This window comes from Palaemon carinicauda, chromosome 16 (genome assembly GCF_036898095.1).
Source record: "Palaemon carinicauda isolate YSFRI2023 chromosome 16, ASM3689809v2, whole genome shotgun sequence".
Lineage (NCBI taxonomy): Eukaryota > Metazoa > Arthropoda > Malacostraca > Decapoda > Palaemonidae > Palaemon > Palaemon carinicauda.
Window position 1 is genome coordinate 32,870,585 of NC_090740.1, and position 23,897 is coordinate 32,894,481.

At 37.1% G+C, this 23,897-nt stretch overlaps 1 protein-coding gene across 1 annotated transcript; it reads right to left on the reverse strand.

Moving 5' to 3' along the window:
- Positions 1-20,899: 20,899 nt before the first annotated feature.
- Positions 20,900-21,490, reverse strand: LOC137655247 (tigger transposable element-derived protein 1-like). The gene has a single exon (XM_068389131.1). It carries the CDS (start codon positions 21,488-21,490, stop codon positions 20,900-20,902), a length of 591 nt encoding a protein of 196 aa, XP_068245232.1.
- Between the last annotated feature and the right edge of the window lie 2,407 nt (positions 21,491-23,897).

The following is a 23,897-nucleotide window of genomic DNA, read 5'->3' on the forward strand; positions in this document are numbered from 1 at the left end:
AGACAACATAACTTAAGGGTAAAGATTAGTAAGTGTAAATTTTCAAAACAGAATTAACATATTTGGGTTTCATGGTGTCAAGCCAAGGTCTCAAAGTAGTCCATGATAAGGTGTCGGCTATACGTAATTTTCCCATACCTACAAATGTCAAGGGAATACAGCAATTTCTGGGTTGTAGTGGATATTACAGGCGTTTTATACGCAACTATTCAATAATAGCCGCTCCTTTAACTGATCTTACGGAGAAGGGCGTAGATTTCATATGGTCTGAGCATCATCAACATGCGTTTAATACCTTGAAAGATGAACTGTGTAGTTCTCCTATCTTAAAATTTCCTGACTTCGGTAAGGAATTCTTCATTGCAACAGACGCCTCAGACTTAGGAGTAGGAGGGGTATTGCTTCAGCAATATGATAAACAATTTTTCCCGATAGCTTTTTATTCTCGAAAACTGAGAACTTCCGAAAGTAAGTATGCAGTAATAGACAAGGAAGGGCTAGCTATTGTTAATTCACTAGTGCATTTTAAGTTCATAATTTACGGTTATCCCGTTAAGGTTCTTACTGACCATAAACCACTAACCGAGTTCTTTAAAGGCTTCAACCACAGCCCTAAACGAACTCGGTGGCATTTGATCATTCAAGATTTTGGCGCAAGAATCTGTACCAACCGTGTGTCACACAATTGTACATAATTCCTTTTGTATATATTATGCTTGTATATTCGCTCTTCCCTCGCACTAAAACGGACATGAGAATTCATGTCTGGTTTTCCTCTGTAACATTGTCTGTCTTGTGAACATGTTATGTCCTGTTGCCTTGAGGTTTTGTATATAAAGGAGAGTGTTCTATAATAATATAACTCAGTTGATTGCATCCTGCCTTTGAGTTCACAACCCTCACTCGGCACCGTCACAAATCGGGTATTTACCTGGGAAAGCAAATATCATTGCGGATGCATTATCACGCAACCCCGTGTCATCTTGTACGGAGCCTTTAGCTGAATTAATAGATATATCAACATCCATGCCTATTGTTAAAACGATATCTGAATAAGAAGATTTAGGCTGGAGCGCTGAATTATTACAGACTGAGCAAAGAAAAGATCAGAAAATAGAAACAATTATAAATGCTTTGAAAGGCAATCATAAGGAAAAGGGATATATAAAGTATAAGCAGCAGAATTATATAATCAAAGATAATATTCTGTGTACGACTGTGACAAGGAAAACCCGCAATACACCACATGTAACTAACGACCAGGTAGTAGTACCAATCTCACTTATTTCCACTGTCCTGAATTGGTTGCATGCAAATCCATTACATGGACACCCGGGGTTCTCATTAATGTCACAGAAAGCCAAATCATTGTTTTATTGGCATACGATGCTTACAGATATAAAAAGACACATAGCTAATTGTCGCACATGTCAGGAAAACAAAGGGCATACGAAAACACCTGTCAGCCTAGGGGCTTATCCCGTGCCCAATCAACCCTTTGAAAGAATACATTTAGATTTGTTAACAGGATTTTACGAGTCAGACAGAGGAAATAAGCACCTCCTAGTAATTATAGATGCTTTAACTCGATATACAGAACTAATAGCGCTTAAAACTAAAACTGCGATTGAATGCGCTAGGAAGTTTTACGAGTGTTACATTTGTAAACATGTAATTCCACACATGATAATCTCAGACTCGGGTGGTGAATTTAATAATCACTTTCTTACCTCATTGTGGGAATTCCTTAGCATAAAGAAAATAAATACCCTGATATATCACCCAGAGTCGAATGGGCTAGTGGAAAGAGCAAATAGGAAGGTTTTAAATATATTAAGAGTAACACTAGGGGGATCAGACCCCAACTGGGATATTGCAATACCTGTGGCACTGAGTACTCTGAATCACTCATATCATATATCAATTAAAATGTCACCGCATGAAGCATTGTATGGTACCCCAGTTAGAACGCCTTTCCATGTATTAACGCCTACAACTAATCTATCAAATCCTTTAAAAGAATGTATAAATGCAAGCAAAAGTTGATATGATATCCTTCGAAAGAATTTAGAAGAATCACAAATCATAATGAAAAGGAATCATGATAGAATAGCGAAGCCAACTAAAACATATACCGTGGGTGATAATGTACATATACAGATAAATGTACATAAAGGACTCAATTATAAACTAACACCTAAGTTGGAAGGCCCATTTAACATTTTGGAAACATTAACGGCCAATAGGTTTAGAGTTCAAAACGTATCCCAACCCACGGATGAGAGAATAGTACCATTGGCTCACATAAGAAATTAAAAATAAAAAAAAAAGAGAGGGAAAGAAGTGAGGAAAAAATTTTTATTTGTGTGATTAAAAGTTTTCTTCTTAATACAGGAGTATTTACATATATTTTTCTCGTTACAGGTTTCCAAGATGAATTTTTTGTTGTTGGGAGTGATATTGTTCGCTCAGACATTTTTCTCGTGTGGGACGAGCTCTAAAACTAAAAGTATAGATTTTAAATATGGCACTATAGTTGAAAGACAAGAAGACGTTTTTATTACATCGAGCAACGTAGTTGTAGAAGTGCATATGCAAGCAATTTTTCTTCCAGAGAATGATGTCACTAGCTTAAAAAGCGCCATTTCAAGGTTTACTGTCTCATTAGATGAGTTGCATAGAAGACATTTTCATTTGACTACAGAGAGTTCGCTTGGATCGACACTAAAAGTTGCAGAAATGCTATCTGATGACTTGCAAAATAAGACTTACGAGACAGAATCTTTGGCTCATGACCTTTTGATGTGGACTGTAGGACACGAACATAAAGAAAGACGAAATCCGTTTATTTTTGCTGAATTAAACATCTTTGGGTCTATTGCAAGTTTAGGTTTAGGAATTTCCAATCGTCTTAAGATTAGTAATCAAAATAAGAAAATTGAGTTCTTGACTCATGAAGATGAATTGATTATGTCAGAACTAAGGAATCAGTTAGCTTCAATCAATCAAATTATGGATTTAGTAAATGAACATTCCAGTAATATCAGTCAGATTATGGAAGTACAGGATTTGTTGGCAACGTTAATGTATTATGATTCAAAGATAGATCACATACATAACAGAATTGCACATTTCATTGAGAAATCCAAGGATTATGTAGAAGCTATCACTTTAGCAACTAAAGGTGTACTGTCGCCCCATTTGTTGCCTATAAAATACTTAAAGTTAGTTCTGGAGAACGGACGGGATAAACTAGGCTATGTTCCTTTGTTAGGCGAACGTAAGTTAGAATTTTATTACAGCCTAATCACAGTAAGCGTTGAAAATAACAAGATTATGATTACAATTCCCTTTGATTCTTCTGATGCCTGGCAATCTTACAGGATATCACTATTTCCGACTTTCATGACGAATAACTCAAATCTAGTAATATCCAGTTTGACAGGACACGTATTGATTTCCCCAGACAAGGAAACATATACGGTCATTAAAGACTTAATCAATTAACTCACTGTTCAGACGCAATGGATAGAAAAATATGTACAGCTGACTCATTTGAATTCCATAAAAACTTAATGGATTCATGCGAGTTAGGTATAGTGCTAGACGATGCTCTCTCCCATACAAGTGAAAATTGTCTGGATAAGCTTTATCCCTTTGACAATAATGAGTTCAATTGCAGACTGAACAATGTCTCGTGGATACGATACGACAAGGACGGCTTCAATGTATCATGCCCGGACGGATCCACGTCCTTTGCAAACATCTTTGTTGCAGCAGATGGTTGTATCGGGACTTCCCCTAATTCCATGGTGACCGGGATAAGGACTATCATCAGAGAACGAGCCTACTTCGCGAACTTCACGTGGACGTCTACAATGCCATCACTACCTCTCCCATACAACAAACAGGTAGCCAAGCGGTTGATGAAATTGACCGAGATGGACCACCTGTCACCGACTTAAGGCCGATTCACACGACCCGTTTTCTTTCCGACAGGCTGGCCGTGGGTTAACCGGCGTCTAGCTTTCTTACATGTATTCAAATGCAACTGTCCACACGACCCGTCAGGCCGACGGCGGCCCTCGGACGTCAGCCGTCCGAGTCGGCCCGGCTTTCTTTCCAAGAAAACCTCGTCCGGTTTGACGGACGTTAGCCACCCGTCCCAACCAACAGATGGATGATGTTTTGTGAGAACGAGGACCTGTATCGTACCCATTCGTTTTGTGGCCTACAACCCCAACTTTTCCTCATAGTATAGAGTCATACAAATTAGTTATTTTGTTGTTGACACCATGTATTAGAGGTTAATTGAACTTTTTCAAGGGTATGAGGAGATGTTTGACATGGCAAACAAGATGTATAGAAATAATTTACATATATAAAAGATATGGAAAATGAATTGAGAGACATTAAATAAAACAGGTGAGTTTATCGCAGTTTTGATATTCTTGGCAAGGTGCATAAAGCATTATGAAGTTGCAGAACTTATTTCATCAACACAGTTATCAACCAACATCTTATAGTGTCAAAATTATCGTAATTTACTCGGTCCTAACGTGACAGAGTCTAAGTAAACAATGGAAACCGCGCGCTGGTAAACGCATACGGAATGCCTCGTGTGAATGTACAACATTTCGACGGCGGTTAGCCACCACCCAGTCTGTCGGAAAGAAAACGGGTCGTGTGAATCAGCCTTTATAAGGAATTTCTTCACCCCATACTACTAGCAGGATTAAGTGTGACGGTGATGATATTTATCGCCATGAACATCCTTGTTTGGCGTAGGTTACGGAACAGTTGGCAGCTAAAACAGAACGTTTTGCCATGTCCAGACAAAACTCCTTATTCAATTCAGTTTAAAGCCGTTTGAAGTGGCCACCTCATTCTCTAAAGGAGTAAAATGGTCTGGAAATAGCGTGTGTACGAAAAGCAGTTAATACGCTAGTAATATGTAATTGAAGAAATTATAGAACATTTGCATTGTTAAAAATACATTTAAAAAACATTTAGAAAAATAAATCATTTTTTTCTCTCGGCATCTAATAAAATATATAAGCCGGAATGTTAAAAGAAAAGGGAAAAAAATAAAAATACCAAAATCTATGGGCATCTAATAAAATATATCAGCCCTATATATAAATATATATATATATATATATGTACGAAACCGTGGTCCGTGTACGTACCAGGAATTCGTGTTTGTGCACTAAAATTGAATCTTTACCAAGGTAACAAATATTTTTATTAATTACCGTATTGTGTTAATCTATGTTTCTGACAAAGGTAACAATTATTCTTTAACAAGTTACCGAATCATATGTATATCAGTATTTTTTTTTTTGGTACCATATAATCATTTGCTAGCAATGTACCATATATGTGATCTGTATTTATCATGCATTTTTTTCTTTGCTTTGGTAATATCTTTTCATATGCATTATTGTTATTATTTTTTTTTTATGTGCCTATTTGGACATTCGTCCTCATTTGCTTATGGCTAAAGTTAAACAAAGAATAATACATATATCCAGTCACACCTAGTAAACATATTTTGACGTGTTGTTAAATTAAAAAAAAAAAAATTGAGATAGCTGGCCGAGCTAATGTAATAGTTAGTTATTACATGTTTAAAACACATGACGTAATATGTCATTGTGGATGAAGATGCTAGCGTGAGATTTGCTGTAGTCAGAGAAAATCATAACAGGATCTATTTTGCATCCCTCAGCAAGGTAACATTTTTCTGAAGCATCAACACAAATGCATACCGTGTGAAAGATTGTGTCGTCACCGGATGCAGGTGTCTTCCTAGACGAATGTAAAGTTTACATATTGTGTTTAAATGTTGAGACAACTAAACATACGATATCTGTGATATCGATAATTTAGGTAGTTCATATCTATACTTCACCTGAATTGGTCATCCAACCAAACCAGCTACACTCCTGTGATGGAGATGTTTAACACTGTTGTTTTTAGAGAATAAACAATTTTAAAGTTACAATGCTGGACTTTAATTCAAGACTCAACATCTCAAACAACACATACTCAATGTGTGTTAATAACAGTAGCACACTAATACATACACACACACACACACTCACATATATATATATATATATATATATATATATATATATATATATATATATATATATATATATATATATAGACTTTCTGTGCTCAAACATTCATGCTTACAAGCAAACAAGCACACATATACTCACATATACATACAATTACATGCGGACGCATCACATTCTTACAAGCATATACGAGGTATAAATTACACATATACATTTTATATATATATATATATATATATATATATATATATATATATATATATATATATATAATATATATATATATACATATATATATATATATATATATATATATATATATATATATATATATATATATATATATATATATATATATATATATATACTGTATATATATGTATATATATATGTATATATACATATATATATATATATATATATATATATATATATATATATATATATCATCATCATCATCAGCCGTTACTAGTCTACTGCAGAACAAAGGCCTCAGCTATGATATACCCCTTGTGTCTGTTTATGATATTTCTATGCCAGTCTTCACCAGCAAACTTTCTTAGTTCGTCTACCCATGGTCTTGTCTTACTGACCTTGCTAATATTGCCGTCTCTAGGGACCCATCCTGTTATTCGTAATATCCATCTATCATCTGCCATTTTCATATATATATATATATATATATATATATATATATACAGTATATGTATATATATATACATATATTTATATGTATATACATATATATACATACATATAAATCATATATGTATATATATATATATATATATATATATATATATATAAATCATATATATATACATATATACATAAATATAAATCATATATATATAGTATATATATATACATATATATAATATATATATATATATATATATATATATATATATACATATACATATATATATACACATACGCACACACATACACACATATATATATATATATATATATATATATATATATATATACATATGTACACACACACACACATATATATATATATATATATCATCATATCCTCTCCTACGCCTATTGACGTAAAGGGCCCCGGTTAGATATCGCCAGTCATCTCTATCTTGAGCTTTTAATTCAATACTCCTCCATTCATTATCTCCTATTTCACGCTTCGTTATCCTCAGCCATATAGGCCTGGTGCTTCCAATTCATCTAGTTCCTTGTGAACCCTAGCTAAACGTTTGGTGAACTAATAAGGAAAATTAAACCAATTCATCTGTTTTCATTCAACTGTATACAATAATTACAAGGCAGATGGATCTATTAATCACATTTCATTAAGGTTTTAATGATGCTGGGGTCGACATCCGGGTTCTCTCGTGGTTGTCCAACTTCTCTTTTAGGTAATTTTTTTTTTCGATCTTAAATCATTGCTAAATATCATTATTTACACTTATAAAAACAGAACCTTACTCTTCATAAAATTCTGTCTTTGTAGGGATACATCTTTAATTGCTTAAGCTCCCTTGTTCCTGAGGAAAGCTTGGAGCCCGTTGCTTAGCAAAGTGGTGTAAGAGAATCATACAAGGGGGCAAATGAAGTTTCTTTTGCTTCGACCACTTAAAAGCTACCCTTTCTCAGTGGTTTTCTGAATACAAATATTAAAATGAACTGTTGATTAATGATATATAAAACTTAGTATAAATTTATGTACTATTGCTTTGCTGCTTTAAAAATTCATGATAAAAATATCAATTAATTTAAACACAGTCAAAGCAAATTATTATACATAAGGTATTTCCTTTCTATAAATCCCCAATTTTCAATGATACTATTATGTCGCGATGTATGGATATTTTTATAATCATTTTCGTGAAGATGCCCAAAACTACCAATGCTACTAAACTGTAAGACAATAACAATTACCTTTCAAAAAAGATAACATATATACGTATATCACACATCCGAATACATTTTGCGGGTGTGTAGTATCTACCGCAGTCTCTAAAAAGATGGAATGCTATAACAGACAAGGAAAAGACAGACTGGAACTTTCATAGCATGGAGGGACCTCGACAGAAACGGTAACTGAATCGGGCTGCCAAGGTGTTCAGAGCCTGAATATTGTTAAATTATCGGCAGAAAGAATGGAAACGATATCATCACCTTACACGGCTAACAGCAAAGCTGTTAGTAAAGTACAGTCAAATTCAATTGTCCTGTCGTCTCCGGTCCCCCACCGTCACCCCCAATAGCTGTATATTCGAGAACTTCAGGTGTAGAAGAGTTTGGTAGTTAGGAGGAAGGACCACGGGCAGGGGTAGGGTGCGACGGGCTACGGGAGGACGCCAGAAGGGGCACGACGACGGGCGGGGGAAGTACTATTTGTTAGAGCTGTATGGTGTAGACGAGAATTACCATGAATGAGAGGTAAATCAGTTGTTGTTTGTGGGTGATACTGTACTGGTTGCAGACACAGAAGAGAAGCTTGGCCGATTAGTGACTGAATTTGGAAGAGTGTGTGAGAGAAGGAAGTTGAGAGTTAATGTGGGTAAGAGTAAGGTTATGAGATGTACGAGAAGGGAAGGTGGTGCAAGGTTGAATGTCATGTTGAATGGAGAGTTACTTGAGGAGGTGGATCAGTTTAAGTACTTGGGGTCTGTTGTGGCAGCAAATGGTGGAGTGGAAGCAGATGTACGTCAGAGAGTGAATGAAGGTTGCAAAGTGTTGGGGGCAGTTAAGGGAGTAGTAAAAAATAGAGGGTTGGGCATGAATGTAAAGAGAGTTCTATATGAGAAAGTGATTGTACCAACTGTGATGTATGGATCGGAGTTGTGGGGAATGAAAGTGACGGAGAGACAGAAATTGAATGTGTTTGAGATGAAGTATCTAAGGAGTATGGCTGGTGTATCTCGAGTAGATAGGGTTAGGAACAAAGTGGTGAGAGTGAGAACGGGTGTAAGAAATGAGTTAGCAGCTAGAGTGGATATGAATGTGTTGAGGTGGTTTGGCCATGTTGAGAGAATGGAAAATGGCTGTCTGCTAAAGAAGGTGATGAATGCAAGAGTTGATGGGAGAAGTACAAGAGGAAGGCCAAGGTTTGGGTGGATGGATGGAGTGAAGAAAGCTCTGGGTGATAGGAGGATAGATGTGAGAGAGGCAAGAAAGCGTGCTAGAAATAGGAATGAATGGCGAGCGATTGTGACGCAGTTCCGGTAGGCCCTGCTGCTGCCTCCGATGCCTTAGATGACCGCGGAGGTAGCAGCAGTAGGGGATTCAGCATTATGAAGCTTCATCTGTGGTGGATAATGTGGGAGGGTGGGCTGTGGCACCCTAGCAGTACCATCTTAACTTGGTTGAGTCCCTTGTTAGGCTGGAGGAACGTAGAGAGTAGAGGTCCCCTTTTTGTTTTCTGTTTCATTTGTTGATGTCGGCTACCCCCTAAAATTGGGGGAAGTTCCTTGGTATATGTATGTATGTATGGTGTGATGGCCAGGGAAACACAAAATTATATGTATGAACGTAAATTTAAAATATCACACGATCCGATCCTAGTTTTATGATTATAATGATTCAAACTTATATTTGCTGTGCTTTTTACTATACCTTTCTCGCGAACAACTTGTTGAAAAAATTATTATGTCTTGACTGATAAATCTTTTGTAAACACCAGCTAGGAGCTCTCTCTCTCTCTCTCTCTCTCTCTCTCTCTCTCTCTCTCTCTCTCTCTCTCTCTCTCTCTCTCTCTCTCTTCCTATATATATATATATATATATATATATATATATATATATATATATATATATATATATATATACATATATATATATATTTTGTGTGTGTGTGTGTGTATGTGTGTGTGTGTTTGTGTATCGAAAGAATGTGATTCTAAAGGCGGGGAAGGAGGAATTTTGTTTGAAAGTAATTCACTATCAATTGATCAGTATCATAACATTTTCGGCCATGATTCCAAATTATAATTACATTGTATAGACCCACTTGCTGTTATTCGATATAACATTCTAACAGAAAAGTTATTGGCTAAAATAATGAACTTTTGTATAGTTTGGAAAATTTGTCCAGACTGAAAAACCTTACTTATACCATATTCCCGAGTCCAATAACAACCCATTTTTCTTAGATAGCATATCTACAATTGGTATGCAACAATGCTGCATATATTAACAAGTATTTCAGGAAACACTAGTGTTTGTGTGAGCAGTCAATCATCAGAGAGCAACTACAAATAATCTCCATATTTCTTTATATCCTCCCCTAGCTTACATTACGTAAGGCTCGGTTAGGTGTATTTCTTAGTCTTGTTAAGTTTTGTTTTTCTTCTTTTTCTTTTTTCTTTTTTTAAAGATACTTTTTATATTAAGGTAGGAACTTTTGTGCCACCACAAATGAATTCTACTGCATTTTCTAGATTCTATGAGGACAAGTCACTTAATGTTTTAAATATTTGCATAATAGAATATCTCTATGATAGTTACTGGCTATAAGTTAATAACAATGAGACAAATTGGGTGAAAGCTGGGCAGATTAGGATGTGTGCATTCACTTACACAAAATGCAATATTGTTTTAATTGCTATGGTATGGAACACTTGTTGATTCTATGTTCCCGCTGAATAAGCTCTGGTTCCAGCTGTTATTTCCTGTTTAATAAGCAATTATATTCAGTTAGTATCAAAGATGGTTGATAAGAGACATCATAATTTCATAGTTGTCTTTATGTAGATTATAATATGACCCCAGGATTATAGTGCAAAAACTAGACTACAGTGACCAAATGTAGTTGCTTACCATACTGAATATAAATATTTGCTGAAAAGTAAAGGAAAATTCTCATTATTTTAATTCTAATTCAAGAATCATTCATATATACAATGTAAACTAAACGCCCCTTAGTTTTGATGTCCATCAACCATTATTATTATTATTATTATTATTATTATTATTATTATTATTATTATTATTATTATTATTATTATTATTATAGCTAGCTAAGCTACAACCCTAGTTAGAAAAGCAAAATGCTATAAGCCCAAGCAGAGTGAAATATTAACACCCACAATTCAAACGCGCTATTGTTTAGATGGCTTAGCACGTTCGTTGCTCTCCTTCGTCACATTAACGAACCATTTTTGCCCATAGGTTCTCTATGGGAATGAGGTCGCACCCCTTTGGTGGCCAGTTTATTATCTGGATTTCTGGGTGATGCTCTAACCAAGCTCTAACTACTGTGTTGGTATGAACGATTGGGTGTAGATAGGGAATGACAATGGCCCACACTGCGGGAAGGAGAATATCCATATAATCAGTTCTCGTGAACCTTTCAAATAATAATCCAACTCCACAAATTAATGCGAACTCTTCCACTCTTAGCTATCTTCTGGATATTTGTTTCATAATAGCGGGTATTCCGTCACCTCCAGCAAGGCCTTGTTCGTGCTTCCACTGATGTAAAATATTTTTCATCTGTATAGATGAAATTTTTCCAAAAAAGAGTGATCAACGTGGAAATATTATAAAGGAAATCCAAGGTGATATTCCAAGTGCTTTTATATCATTTTTTCTTTATTGGTCAGTATATGATTATGAATACCATCTTCATGGAATCACTGTCTTGATGAGTGACTGCTCACAAAAACACTAGTGTTTCCTGAAATACTTATTGATATATGCCTAATTATTGCATACCAATTGTAGATATTCTATCTAATGAAAACGATTTGTTATTGGACTAGGTAAGGTTATTCAGTCTGGAAAAAATTTCCAAACTATACCAAAGTTCATTATTTTAGGCAATAACTTTTCTGTTAGAATGTTACATCGAATTCCACAACAAATGGGTCTATACAACGTATCTATAAGTTTGATCCTTTCTGAAAATATTATGATACTAATTAGTCGAGGGTGAATTACTTTGAAACAATATGCCTCCTTCACGTAACAGCTCTAAAAACCTACTCTGCCATATCCCACACTTTACGCCTTTAGAATCCCTCTCTTTCTATATATATATATATATATATATATATATATATATATATATATATATATATATATATATATATATATATATATATATAAATATATATATATATATATATATATATATATATATATATATATATATATATATATATATATATATATATATATATATATATATATATATATATATATATATATATATATATATATATATATATATATATATATATATATAGAGAGAGAGAGAGAGAGAGAGAGAGAGAGAGAGAGAGAGAGAGAGAGAGAGAGAGAGAGAGAGAGAGAGAGAGAGAGTTACTCCTAGTTTGTGTTTTAGAGAGATTTTTCAGTCGGGACAAAATACAATGTCAAACTAGACATCGATAATTTTTGTAAAAAGGTTGTTCGCGAGAATGGTATATTAAATATCACATCAAATATACTACATGGCTGTAAGTTAAGTATTATTATAATTATATGATTAGGAAGTAATAATTATATTGAATTTACGTTCATACATAATGTTTTATGTTTTCCCAGCTATCACACCTCACAGCTCTAACGAGTAGTACTTCCCCCTTCCTGGCGTCCTCACCCAGCTGGTTGCCCACCCCCCTGCCTGGCGTCTGGCTTCCGCCTACTGCCTCCCCCCCCCACCCCGTCCCCCCAACAACCAAACTCTTCTACACCTGAAATTCTGGAATCTATAGATATTGGGGGTGACAGAGGGGGACAGGAGACGACAAGACTTTTGCATTTGACTGTACATGATGAATAAGATGCACGTTGTCTGCTTGTCTGTCTTTCTCTTTACTAGTAAACATAAGCATATACAGTATATATATATCCCATGTTAACGGATAATGAGACATCGGAACATGGGGTTTTCCACTTTATTACAGAAAGGTTTGTGAATAAACTGCACACAGCGAACACTCAGGCGAGTACCTTGTCTAACGATCGCTCGAATGGTAGTGCTTAACCCTCAACAAGTAAGATGCAATGTTGCTCTATCAATATGCTGAATTGTTAGGTTTTGTAGAATTCTCCACTGTGATGGAAATATACTGTCCCCAATAGGGTCTCAACACATCGCCTTATGAGAATAAGTACACCTCACGTATAACAAAGTTCAGTGATCGCGCACCACAATTTGTGCCAGTCATAGTACTCTTAAAAAGGTCATTGATGTCACCGTATAAAACACATATTTTGCATACAAAGATTAGGACATTACTCCCCCCCCCCCCCACCCGCCCCATCTCCTCACTCCGGAAGGAGACTAGTACTCGCCCTCTCTAGTCTATGATATATGGAGGACGCTCCGACTCGGAATAGGACATGGCATGTTCTAGACAGAAATGCAACATAAAATATATAGAAATACATAGAAATCACCCAAAAAAACAGACATCTTCCACAAAAAAATAAAAAATTAAATATTGCATGAAAAAAATACACAATATACAGTAATATAAAATAATTTCACTCAGATCTTCTTATGACACCTGCAACTAAAATACAGGATACCCAAAGTGAAAAAAAATAATATCAATATCAATATTATACAACCTCATCAATAACCTCCCTCTTGTTGTGGGCAATACTGGCCATTTGGGCGGACAGGGTAGGAATAAATATTCTTTCATCCCTCGATTTTACTTGTCCAGGTATATGGCACAATTTTGCAGCACAACTCACCACCATCGTTTTGCCATTTCTAAAATGACTACTACACTTGCACTTGTAACTATCAATCGATGGCCACTATTCCCGAGAAAATAATTCATCTTCCCGCCCTTCTCTTATAACTCTAAGTATAAAGTATTAACATCTACGCATTCTCTAACACTGCCTTTCCTCGAGGCTGAACTTAAATCCCGTAGCCACTTGCCCTTCGGGAACCGCCCCGGCCCCAACAACCAGGAATCATATAAATACATGAATAATACAGCATCCGCCTGACGGATCACACCTGACCTATTTAACCTCTTATTGATTTTAGGTTCATTCAGCAGTATGTCATACGTATTGGTACTCTCAGCAAAATTATCACACTTTACTTATACATTCAGCACCAACATAAAGGACATTGTTATCATCAAGTTTATCTAAAATACGCCAAAAGAAGAAATGAGGTCTGTTCAAACAACAACAACAGCAAAAAAAAAAAAAGACAAAAATCTACTCATCAACTCGAGGAATGTCACATATGCAGGGGTAAGGAGGTACACTCTGATTGACACTTTTGAAAACTACCTCTTCCATACCACATGTATTTGTGCCTGATAATGTTCAGACACTGGGCCATTAATAATGCTTTGTATCAGTACTGTGTTAGATTTAACCATCTTTACTTGGTACGGACCCAGATACGCAGGCTCTAGTTTGTGTTTCCTAAGTTGTAATCGTTTCAAATACACACGATCGCCCATAAATACTTTTACCGGTGTGGTTTTGAACCGACCATCATAATTTGAGCTGTTTTTTTTCATTAGCTCTTTTCAAAACCCCCTCAGTGGTGTTCATTACTCTCCTTGAGAGATTTAGTAAATAGACACTTATTGCTCTGTTGAATAATTTGGCAACTGTTGCTAATTAATCAGGACCGTATATGGTAACACAGGATTCTGTCCATACAGTAAAAAGAAAGGCGTGTCCTTGAGCGAAGAATTATATGCAATGTCCAAAGCTACCTCAGCTGTGGGAAGCATGACGTGCCAATGAAGGGGGTCATCAGCCACTAAGTAACGTAAAATTCGCACCACTTCCCTATCATGCGATTCCACTAAGTCATTAGCTAAAGGCATATATGCAGTCCCTGAAAAGTGTTCAATATTCATCAAGTCCGTGACCGATTTCATCACATTTTTTATAAACTCGAGACCATTATCACTTATCAAACTTTTCGGGCAACCAAACCTAGTAATGAAAGAGCACAGGGCCTGGGCTAATGAATTTACTGATTTATCCAACATTGTGTAAGTATGAGTGTACCGAGTAAATGCACCCACAAATATACATATATACTTATATTGTGTTAAACGAGTCCTACCACATCCATATGCACCCTATAGAATAAAATAGGAATCACAGGCTATTGTCTGGCTTACGGTACAGTGTTTTTATGTTCTTGGAAACAGTTACAAGCATGACACCATTTTACATAATTTTTTATAGATTTTTTTATTCCTAACCAAAAGAAGTATTCTCGTGCTCTCCTTAATTTTCTATTAATCCCTAAATGCCCTGCATACAGACTTGCATGTAGAATGTGGATGGCTCGATTAATTAAAGAGGAAGGAAGAACTACCCATGCACAAAATTCTCCTCCCCTCTTCTGTAAGCACAATATAAGATATCATTCTCTATAAAAAAAATTCTTACAGTCACATTAAAAAATGATGGATAACTCTCCGATTCCCCTTTAATCCCTGCTCGCACTCTTTCCATCCATTCCTCTTTTTTATGTCCCAACCTCCCAAGTCAATCACACCTGCATCATCAGGGCACTCATTCTGGACACCCCTGGTTGTGTCCTCAGCCACCCACATACATTCACGTTCATTATTTCCATTCTCTCTCTCTCTCCCAGATCTCATTTTCTGATTGCTCCTCTCGTGAATTCTCATCACGTTTTCTGTTCTGATGGGGGTCTTCAATATTTTGGTTTCGCTCTTCGTTCCTCTTTTGTGCCCCTAGTTGTTACTCCTATTACTGCATCTCTAGTGAGGGCATCAGGTACCTTGTTAGCTTTACCTTCTATGTGGTCAAACCCCCTTATTTTAAACTCTAACAATCTTTCAATCCATATCGCTTGTCTAGATGTAAAGTTACCTTTGTAAAATAAATCATGTAAGGGGCTATGATCACTTCGCAACTCCATCGGCTGACCCAATGAAAAGAACCGATGCTTCTCTAGAACCCAAAGAATAGCCAACGCCTCTCGATCGAATGTACTATAATTCTTTTCAGCCCCTTTTAATGCCCTGGAAGCAAAACAAATGGGTTGCTCTTTACCTTTATCATCTCGTTGAGAAATTACGCCACCAATTGCTATGATACTCGCATTTGTTGTCACTAAAAACGGGCAATCAAATCTAAGATGTGCGAATACGTCATTGCTAGTTAAGGCAGCTTTCAAATGGTTAAAGGTCCTATCTTCTTCCACTCCTCAATTTATTAATTTTTGTTTCTTTAAAGCATCTAAGAGTCTTGCTATCTCTCCAAGACCTCTTATGAATTTACGGTAATACCCAGCGAGCCCAAGGAACCCAGCTACTTCCTTAGAGGTCCGTGGCCTGGGAAATCTCTAATAGCTTCTACTTTACTGGGGCAGGGTAGGATACCTTCTGGGGTTATTATATGACCTAAAAATCCGACCTGGTTACAGAAAAATTTGCACTTCGACAAATTTATTTCCATACCATTACGTTGCAATGCCTTTAAAACCTTATGAGTATTATTAGTATGTTTTAGAGCCGTTTTCCCTGTAATTATGGTATCGTCTAAATAAACAAGAACATTATGGCCAATCAAGGAAGACAAAACTGCCATCATTACTCTAGAAAAATGACTTGTAGCATTTTTAACACTGAAAGGAAGAAAATTAAACTGAAACAGTTGATCGTTAGCTATAAATGCCGTTTTACATTTACTGTCTTCCTGAATGGGTATTCGAAAGTATTCAGATTTTAAATCGATAGTTGTAGAATATTTACTATCCCGTACCTTCACAGGTAATTCTTCGATCGAGGGCAATGGAAATGCATCATCCTTAGTGATTGCATTCAACTTCCTATAATCAACACACAATCTTACCAAGCCATCCTTTTTCTAACAGCTACAATTGAAGAAGCCCAGGGAGATTCACTCTCCTCGATTATCTCTTGTTCCCTTAATTTACTAATTTCCCTTTCTATATCTCCCTGGAAATGAATGGGTACCTTATAAGGCCTTGACCTGATCGGCTCCGCCTGCCCAGTTTCAATGCTAAAGGGAAATCGATCAATCCTCTCGGGTGGCTCATCTCCAATTGCAATTACATCGGAATAATTATCAACAATGTTACTAAAGGCATGCTGATTCTGGTGGACATAGTTTTCGCGCTTGCATAATCAGGTTCTGAGTGTGATCGTCTGCGCGGGCTGAAGATGTGGCTCCCAATATTACATTATTAGCAATTTCACATAACTCTAATTCACACACAGAATCAATTCCTAACACAACTATTTTATTTGACAAATTAACTATCTTTATATCAGCTCTGTTCTCTTTTATTTCTGACAATTGCCCCTCTGTTCCCGCACAAGCACTTACTCTCTCATGACTTTCTATCGGCAAAATGCACCGTCCTGCTTTTACTGTCAATCTATCTTTTTCCCACAAATGTACATTTGATTACCCATGATGAAATCCAACCCTAATATAGGCTCGATTCCTGGAATTCCCAATGTGAGCAAGACAAAAAAATCATGTGTAAACTTCGCAGATCCCACCTTAAAGTTGACGCTTGTTGTTTGCCTTGCGTGTAGTTTATTTCCTCCTGATTATGAATGCCGCTGACTGTAGTGGGTTTGAGGAGAGTTCTTTTTCAATAAGCGAAACGCTGGCTCCTGTGTCAATCAGCGCTCGAATGGACTAATCTGGAAAGTCAATCCTGACTGCTAACATTCCGAGCCCATTAGGATATGTGGGGCACGTGCCAACGACCTCGCTTGCAATACCGCTGCCCCTTGCTCCTGTCCCTAGTGCTGCCGGGGAGCAGTCGGGGTGGGGGCACCACTACTCGCTCGACTGCTTCTGTTGTCATTGGGGGGGATCAATCTCCCTCATCTCCCCCTTCCTCTGCTTCCTTTTCCTCGGATGCTGAGCGAGGGGTGGTGTGTGTGTGGCACAGCCTGCCCACCTTCGGTGTTTTTTGCTGGGCACTCTCAAGATAGATGACTGAAGGCCTGACAAGTGCAACAGCGGGGGGATCCTTGGGTAGGGCACTCCACTCATTGGTGCTCCTCTCCCCCACACTGCCAAGATCTGAAGACTCTTCTTACCTACTGACTAAGTTCTCCCCTCTCCGGCTTTGGGGGTTGCTGAGTGCCTCTCATGGCTGCCACCTTCTCAGAATCAGGGCAGTTAAGCTCAGTCATTTTTTCTTCTAGCAAACTGTCTAGAAGGTTTTGTATCGCCATCACTACGTCTGCTAACGAGCGATTGTCATCGAACAAATAACCACACAAATACAGGTCTACTAATCTGTGAATATGTTTACGGGCAATTGCTTTTTTATCAACTTCTGGGAGATTGGCACTCTGTGTAGCAAATGAATCACAATCTCGAAAAATGCGAGTTGCAAAACTAAGAACGGATTCGCAATTTCAAATTTTGGGTTTGTAATTTTCTTTCATGTCCCCTTTTCCCGCATCAGGTAAAGCGTATTTCTCAAATAAACGTTGTTTTATTTCAGGAGACTATAACTTCTTAAACTGTCTTGTGGCCTACACATTACCTCCATTGCCGGAGCATCTTTCAGCAACCTAATTACTTGAATCGCTTTTTCTCTTTCTGACCACCTATATGTGGCTACTTCAAAGTCTCTCAAAAAGACTTCGATCGAATGAAACCCTTTGTTAGGCCGCTGATCATCAAAAGGCCTAACATTTGCCTGGAATTCTGGCAATTTTCGAACTATGATGTTTTGCGTATCTTCACTCGGCTGTGCATGTGTACTTTCACTTGTGTGCGTTTGAACTTCGTTCATGTACGTTGGATATGCTGTGGTTGCGCGCTGCTCCTCTTATCGTTCTACTAAGAATCTGTTCATTAACTCGGCTAGGTTATCTAACTTATTTTCTAAGTCCTGCGTTCGTTGTTCTCGTCTACATTCTTCGTCGACATCACTATAACCGACTGCTCCTTCGTTTTCATCTCCCGTAGCAGCAGCGTCTGCTATGTTAGTCCTTGTGTATTTAGGATCTTGAACTTTTATTTTACCGGCTTAAAGAACAACTTCACTCACAGCACACACATACAGACGTATTTGTACGCCTGACACCAATTATGTCCATTGTCAAAGGATAATGAGACATCGGAACATGGGTTTTTTCCTTTTATTACAAAAAGGTTTGTGCATACACTGTACACAGTGATACTCTCAGGTGAGTACAGTAATCCCTCACATATTGCGGTTAATGGGGACCAGAACCGACTGCGATAGGTGAAAAACCGCGAAGTAGGCTCCCTCCCTATTTTTTTGAATATGTACATTTTTTTGTGTACATGTACATGTATATATTACAATAAGTGTATATTAACCCTATAAATGCATATGTTATCATTAGAACATTAAAGAATCATGTAAATAAATATTGATAATATAAATTATATACTGTATATAAAATAAAGTACTGTACTGTAAATAGTGTACATGAATATAGATATCTTTTTAGAACTCTTTCATTCTTATAACAAGATACGTAACTCACCTTTAACAATGATGATGATCTTGATAAACGACGATGATCTTGATAAATGTACGATGAAACACCTGTGCAATATGATGGAGGTGAAGAAGATGAAAATGATTTACAGCACAGGTTAATCAGAGCTCTACTGCTCCTCTGGTGACGCCTCTTCGTCAGTTGATAGAGGCGGTGGATCGTCAACGACAGCTTCCGATGGAGCTGGAGAAACTGCAGGAGGCAGCGTAGTGGCAGCAGGAGGAGTATCTGATGCTTCTAATGAAGGTTTTCGGCACACTGGGAACATCATGATGGGAAGTTGTTCACGTTTTTTCATCTAAGCAAAGATGCTCTTGTACAATGCCATTACACCGTCAATACGGTTACTAAATTCTATGGCTCTGACCATATCCTCGTCGATTTCCTGTGTCCTTTTTTGCATAGCCCGTGCCATGTTGCAGAGCTCTTGCAGGTTATCCAAGGTAAGGCCAGGCTCTTCCGCTTCGTCATCATCGCCGACATTGGCTGCCTCTTCTTCTTCCTCACTCGCTGATCTTGTCATTTTGACAAGGTCCTCGTCGGATAGGGGCTCCGAGTGGCACTCGATCAATGAGTTGACATCTTCCGTTGTCATGTCAGAGAAACCTTCGTAGGCTACTAACTGTGCCAGCCTCACAGCCTTATCTACGGTGGAGTGGTGAACTTAGTCTGGCGTAAATCCCTCGTAGTCATGAACAACGTCTGGCCACAATTTTCTCCAACTTGCATTCAGTGTTTGCTCTTTCATCTCATTAAGAGCTTTCTGAATGTTACCCAGGCACATTGCAATGTTATATTCACGTCAATATCTCTTGAGGCTGAAGTCCTAGCCGCCTTCGTCGATGGAGGAGATGAGGCCCTCCATCGTGGATCTCGTGTAGAGGGCCTTGAAGGCCCGAATGACCCCCTGATCCATTGGTTGTATGAGGGAAGTGGTGTTGGGGAGGCAGGAACTCCACTTGGACCCTGTCGTAATGGAGATCCATAGCATGTCCTCCTGCACCGTCCATCAAGAGGAGGATCTTAAAGGGCAGCACATTCTCCGCTTTGGTTATCCATGCCTTTTCATTACACATCCAGTAGATGGGCAACAAGGCTTTGTTTTTGTTTTTCAAAGCCTAAGGATTCAAGGACTTGTAAATAAAACCGGGTTTGAGCATGAAGCCCGCGACATTCCTGCACATGAGGAGAATAACGCGATCTTTGTGGGCCATAAACCCTGGCTTCTTTACTTCGTCCTTGTAAAGAATGTCCGGGACGGCATCCTCTCTCAGAAGAGGCCAGTATCATCCATATTGAACACCTGCTCCGGGAGATAGCCACCTTCTTTAATTGATTACGGGAACTTGTCGTCGCCGAAATGAAAAGCTGCCTCTTGGTCTGCCAAGGCGGCCTCCCCATACAAAGGAACGCTGCAAAGTCCAATCCTCCTCTTGAATTTCTTGAACCAGCCCTTGCTGGCTACAAAACCACGTTTTTTTCGTGGGGCAGGATCATCTTTTTCGTTGTCATCATCACCTTCATCGTCTTCATTCCATTTTCCTTCAGGAACGAGGCTAACATACAGGAATTTGGCTCTGGTTCGAATCAAGCTGGTATCGAGACTAACCTTCTTTTCCCGACAGTCCGATATCCACATTGATAATGCATTCTCCATTTGCACAACTGTCTTATTACGAGGGGTCACAGCGCGCTTAGTGTCCTTGGAGAACGTTATTGAGGTAGTTTTACGGATTTTTATTTCATCTTTTTTTATGTAGCGAACCATTGATTCATTCACTTCGTGAATGCGGGCAACAGACGCATAGCTACTGCCTGCCTTAAGCATTTCCAATAATTTCACTTTCTCATTCACTGTCATCATTTTGCTCTTCTTCTTGGGTTCACTATAGGATGTAGTAGAGAGTAGAGGACGTTTAGGAGCCATTTTCAAGGGCGTCACAAGCACTATTTTACACTAAAAAAGCACAAGAAAACAGCTAAAACTTCCACACGGCAAGAATAAGCAATACGAGCGAGAGAGAACAATGAATGCAGGCAGAGATACTGGGTAAAGTGTCTCGGCCAATCAACATTCGAGATGACCAGCGAATCTGAGAGGTGGATTTTGAGTTGTGCGCCATCTCCGTGTTGATACTTGATATTCTAATGTACTTTCCCTGTCCTCTGCTAGCGTCCCCGGAACTTTCGCACCATTTTTTCAAATTTTTGATGATGGACGGAGGCCGCGAAACTTGAGCCACGAAATGGTGAGGGATTCCTGTACCTTGTCTAACGATCGCTCAAATGGTACTGCTTAACCTTCAGTAAATAAGATGCAATGTTGCTCTATCAATATGATGAATTGTTAGGGTTTGTGGAATTCTCCATTGTGATGGTAATAAAGGGTTACCAATAGGGTTTCAACACATCGCCTTATGAGACTAGGTACACGTCACGCAACAGATTTCAGTGATTACGCTACACAATTTGTGCCAGTCATAGTACTCTGAAGAAGGTCATTAATCTCAGTGTATGAAACACATGTTTTGCATACAAGGATTAGGACATATATATATATATATATATATATATATATATATATATATATATATATATATATATATTTATTATATATATGTATATATATGTATATATATATATATATATATATATATATATATATATATATATACACGTATATATATATATATATATATATATATATATATATATATATATATATATATATATATATATATATATATATATATATATGTATATATATATATATATATATATATATATATATATATATATATATATATATATATATCATATGATAAACTGCAAACAAACTTAGGCTTTTCAGTTCACAGTAAGATTAAATTGCTAGTGTCTTGATAATGTTTCTTTTTATTCTCATTGGGGGGGGGATAGAGCCATGAACTTGCGTGTAAGAGATCAATGTTCTACTGTGCTGTGTGTATTTTTATATAAAAAAAATCACTTTAAACGGGTTGGCTCCAGAAGGAGTTACACTTCGGGTTCTGGGCAAGTATTTTTGGGATGAGGTTGCCACACACTCACACACACACACACAGATTTTCAAGGATTTTTATTTTTTGTGCAGTAATCGATTTCATGGGAGATATTCTCAGCTTCTGCCTGACTCGCGTTGCTTAATTCACAGAACGGACAAACGATCGTATAGAAACAAATTACTGCCGAGGTCATTATAAATGAATAAGAAACAGTGATTTTATCGCTAGACATGACACCCTTAATGTTAATGCATCAAGATTATTATATTACATTTTTAATAAGAGTAGATTTGGACCCAAAATAAAATGTTGAGTAAAAGGTATCTTGTAGTAACTGGTGCAAAACAGCGTCAATCATTAGCGTTCAAAATTCAATACTAAGCTTTTGGTAACATGATTAAACTCTCAGTATCTGTCTTTCCAATAAACTAAACTGCTATTGTAAACCTTACACCATTATAAAAATATTTAATACAGAATACCTGGAAAAATTATGGTGAAATTAAGATTGAAAAAGTGATACAGATAGATTGATAGCGGAAGAACAATGTGGGTTTGACAAATGACGAGGTGTGTGAATCAAGTACTTTTATTGAAAGACTGATATGAGAAGTATAGGAAAAGCTTGGTATGGTATACATAAAAACCGAAATGAAACTTGTAACAGAATTGATGAAAGGAAATATAGAATATGGTGTTTCTAAATTACGTGAAAGGTGGTTGTTGACATTTATTATTCTGAGATATTTACAGAAAAAAATTATTACTGGAACAGCAAGAAGTTGGATCTCTAACAATAGTTTGAGATGATTCTATTGTTACTCAGTATTAAAAAAAGTGGAGCAATGAAAGAATTACCAGAGTGCAAATTGGCAGGAAAAGGGAATTTAAATGATATTTCTAGAGGCTAAGCTTTGTTGGGAGATAATGTAGGATTTGTTGTTGAAAGTGTACCGATGCTGCAATGACTAGGGGTTGATGCTTTTAGCATTTATTGGAGAATTGGTAATGTTACTCCACTATGTAAATGTGTTTGTGGTATCTCATGTCCAACTGATTATCGCCGGATTTCCGTAACCCCCATATCATCTAAGGTTTTTGAATGTCTTTTGGCAAAACGTCTAAATAGGTTTGCTGAAGATAATCATCTGTCCCCTAGTTTTCAATTTTACTTTAGTAAAGGCCTTGGAACATGTGATGTCCTTCTTACAATCTCCAATGCAGTACAGAAATTCCTTGATTGTGCTCAAGAAGCTTGTATGATTAGCCTTGATTTTAGTGCTGCCTTTGACCATATTAATTATGAGGCTC

What these genes read in the sequence shown, in the direction of transcription:
- LOC137655247 (XM_068389131.1), bottom strand. Translation starts at nt 21,490, where the DNA reads ATGGCTCCTAAACGTCCTCTACTCTCTACTACATCCTATAGTGAACCC.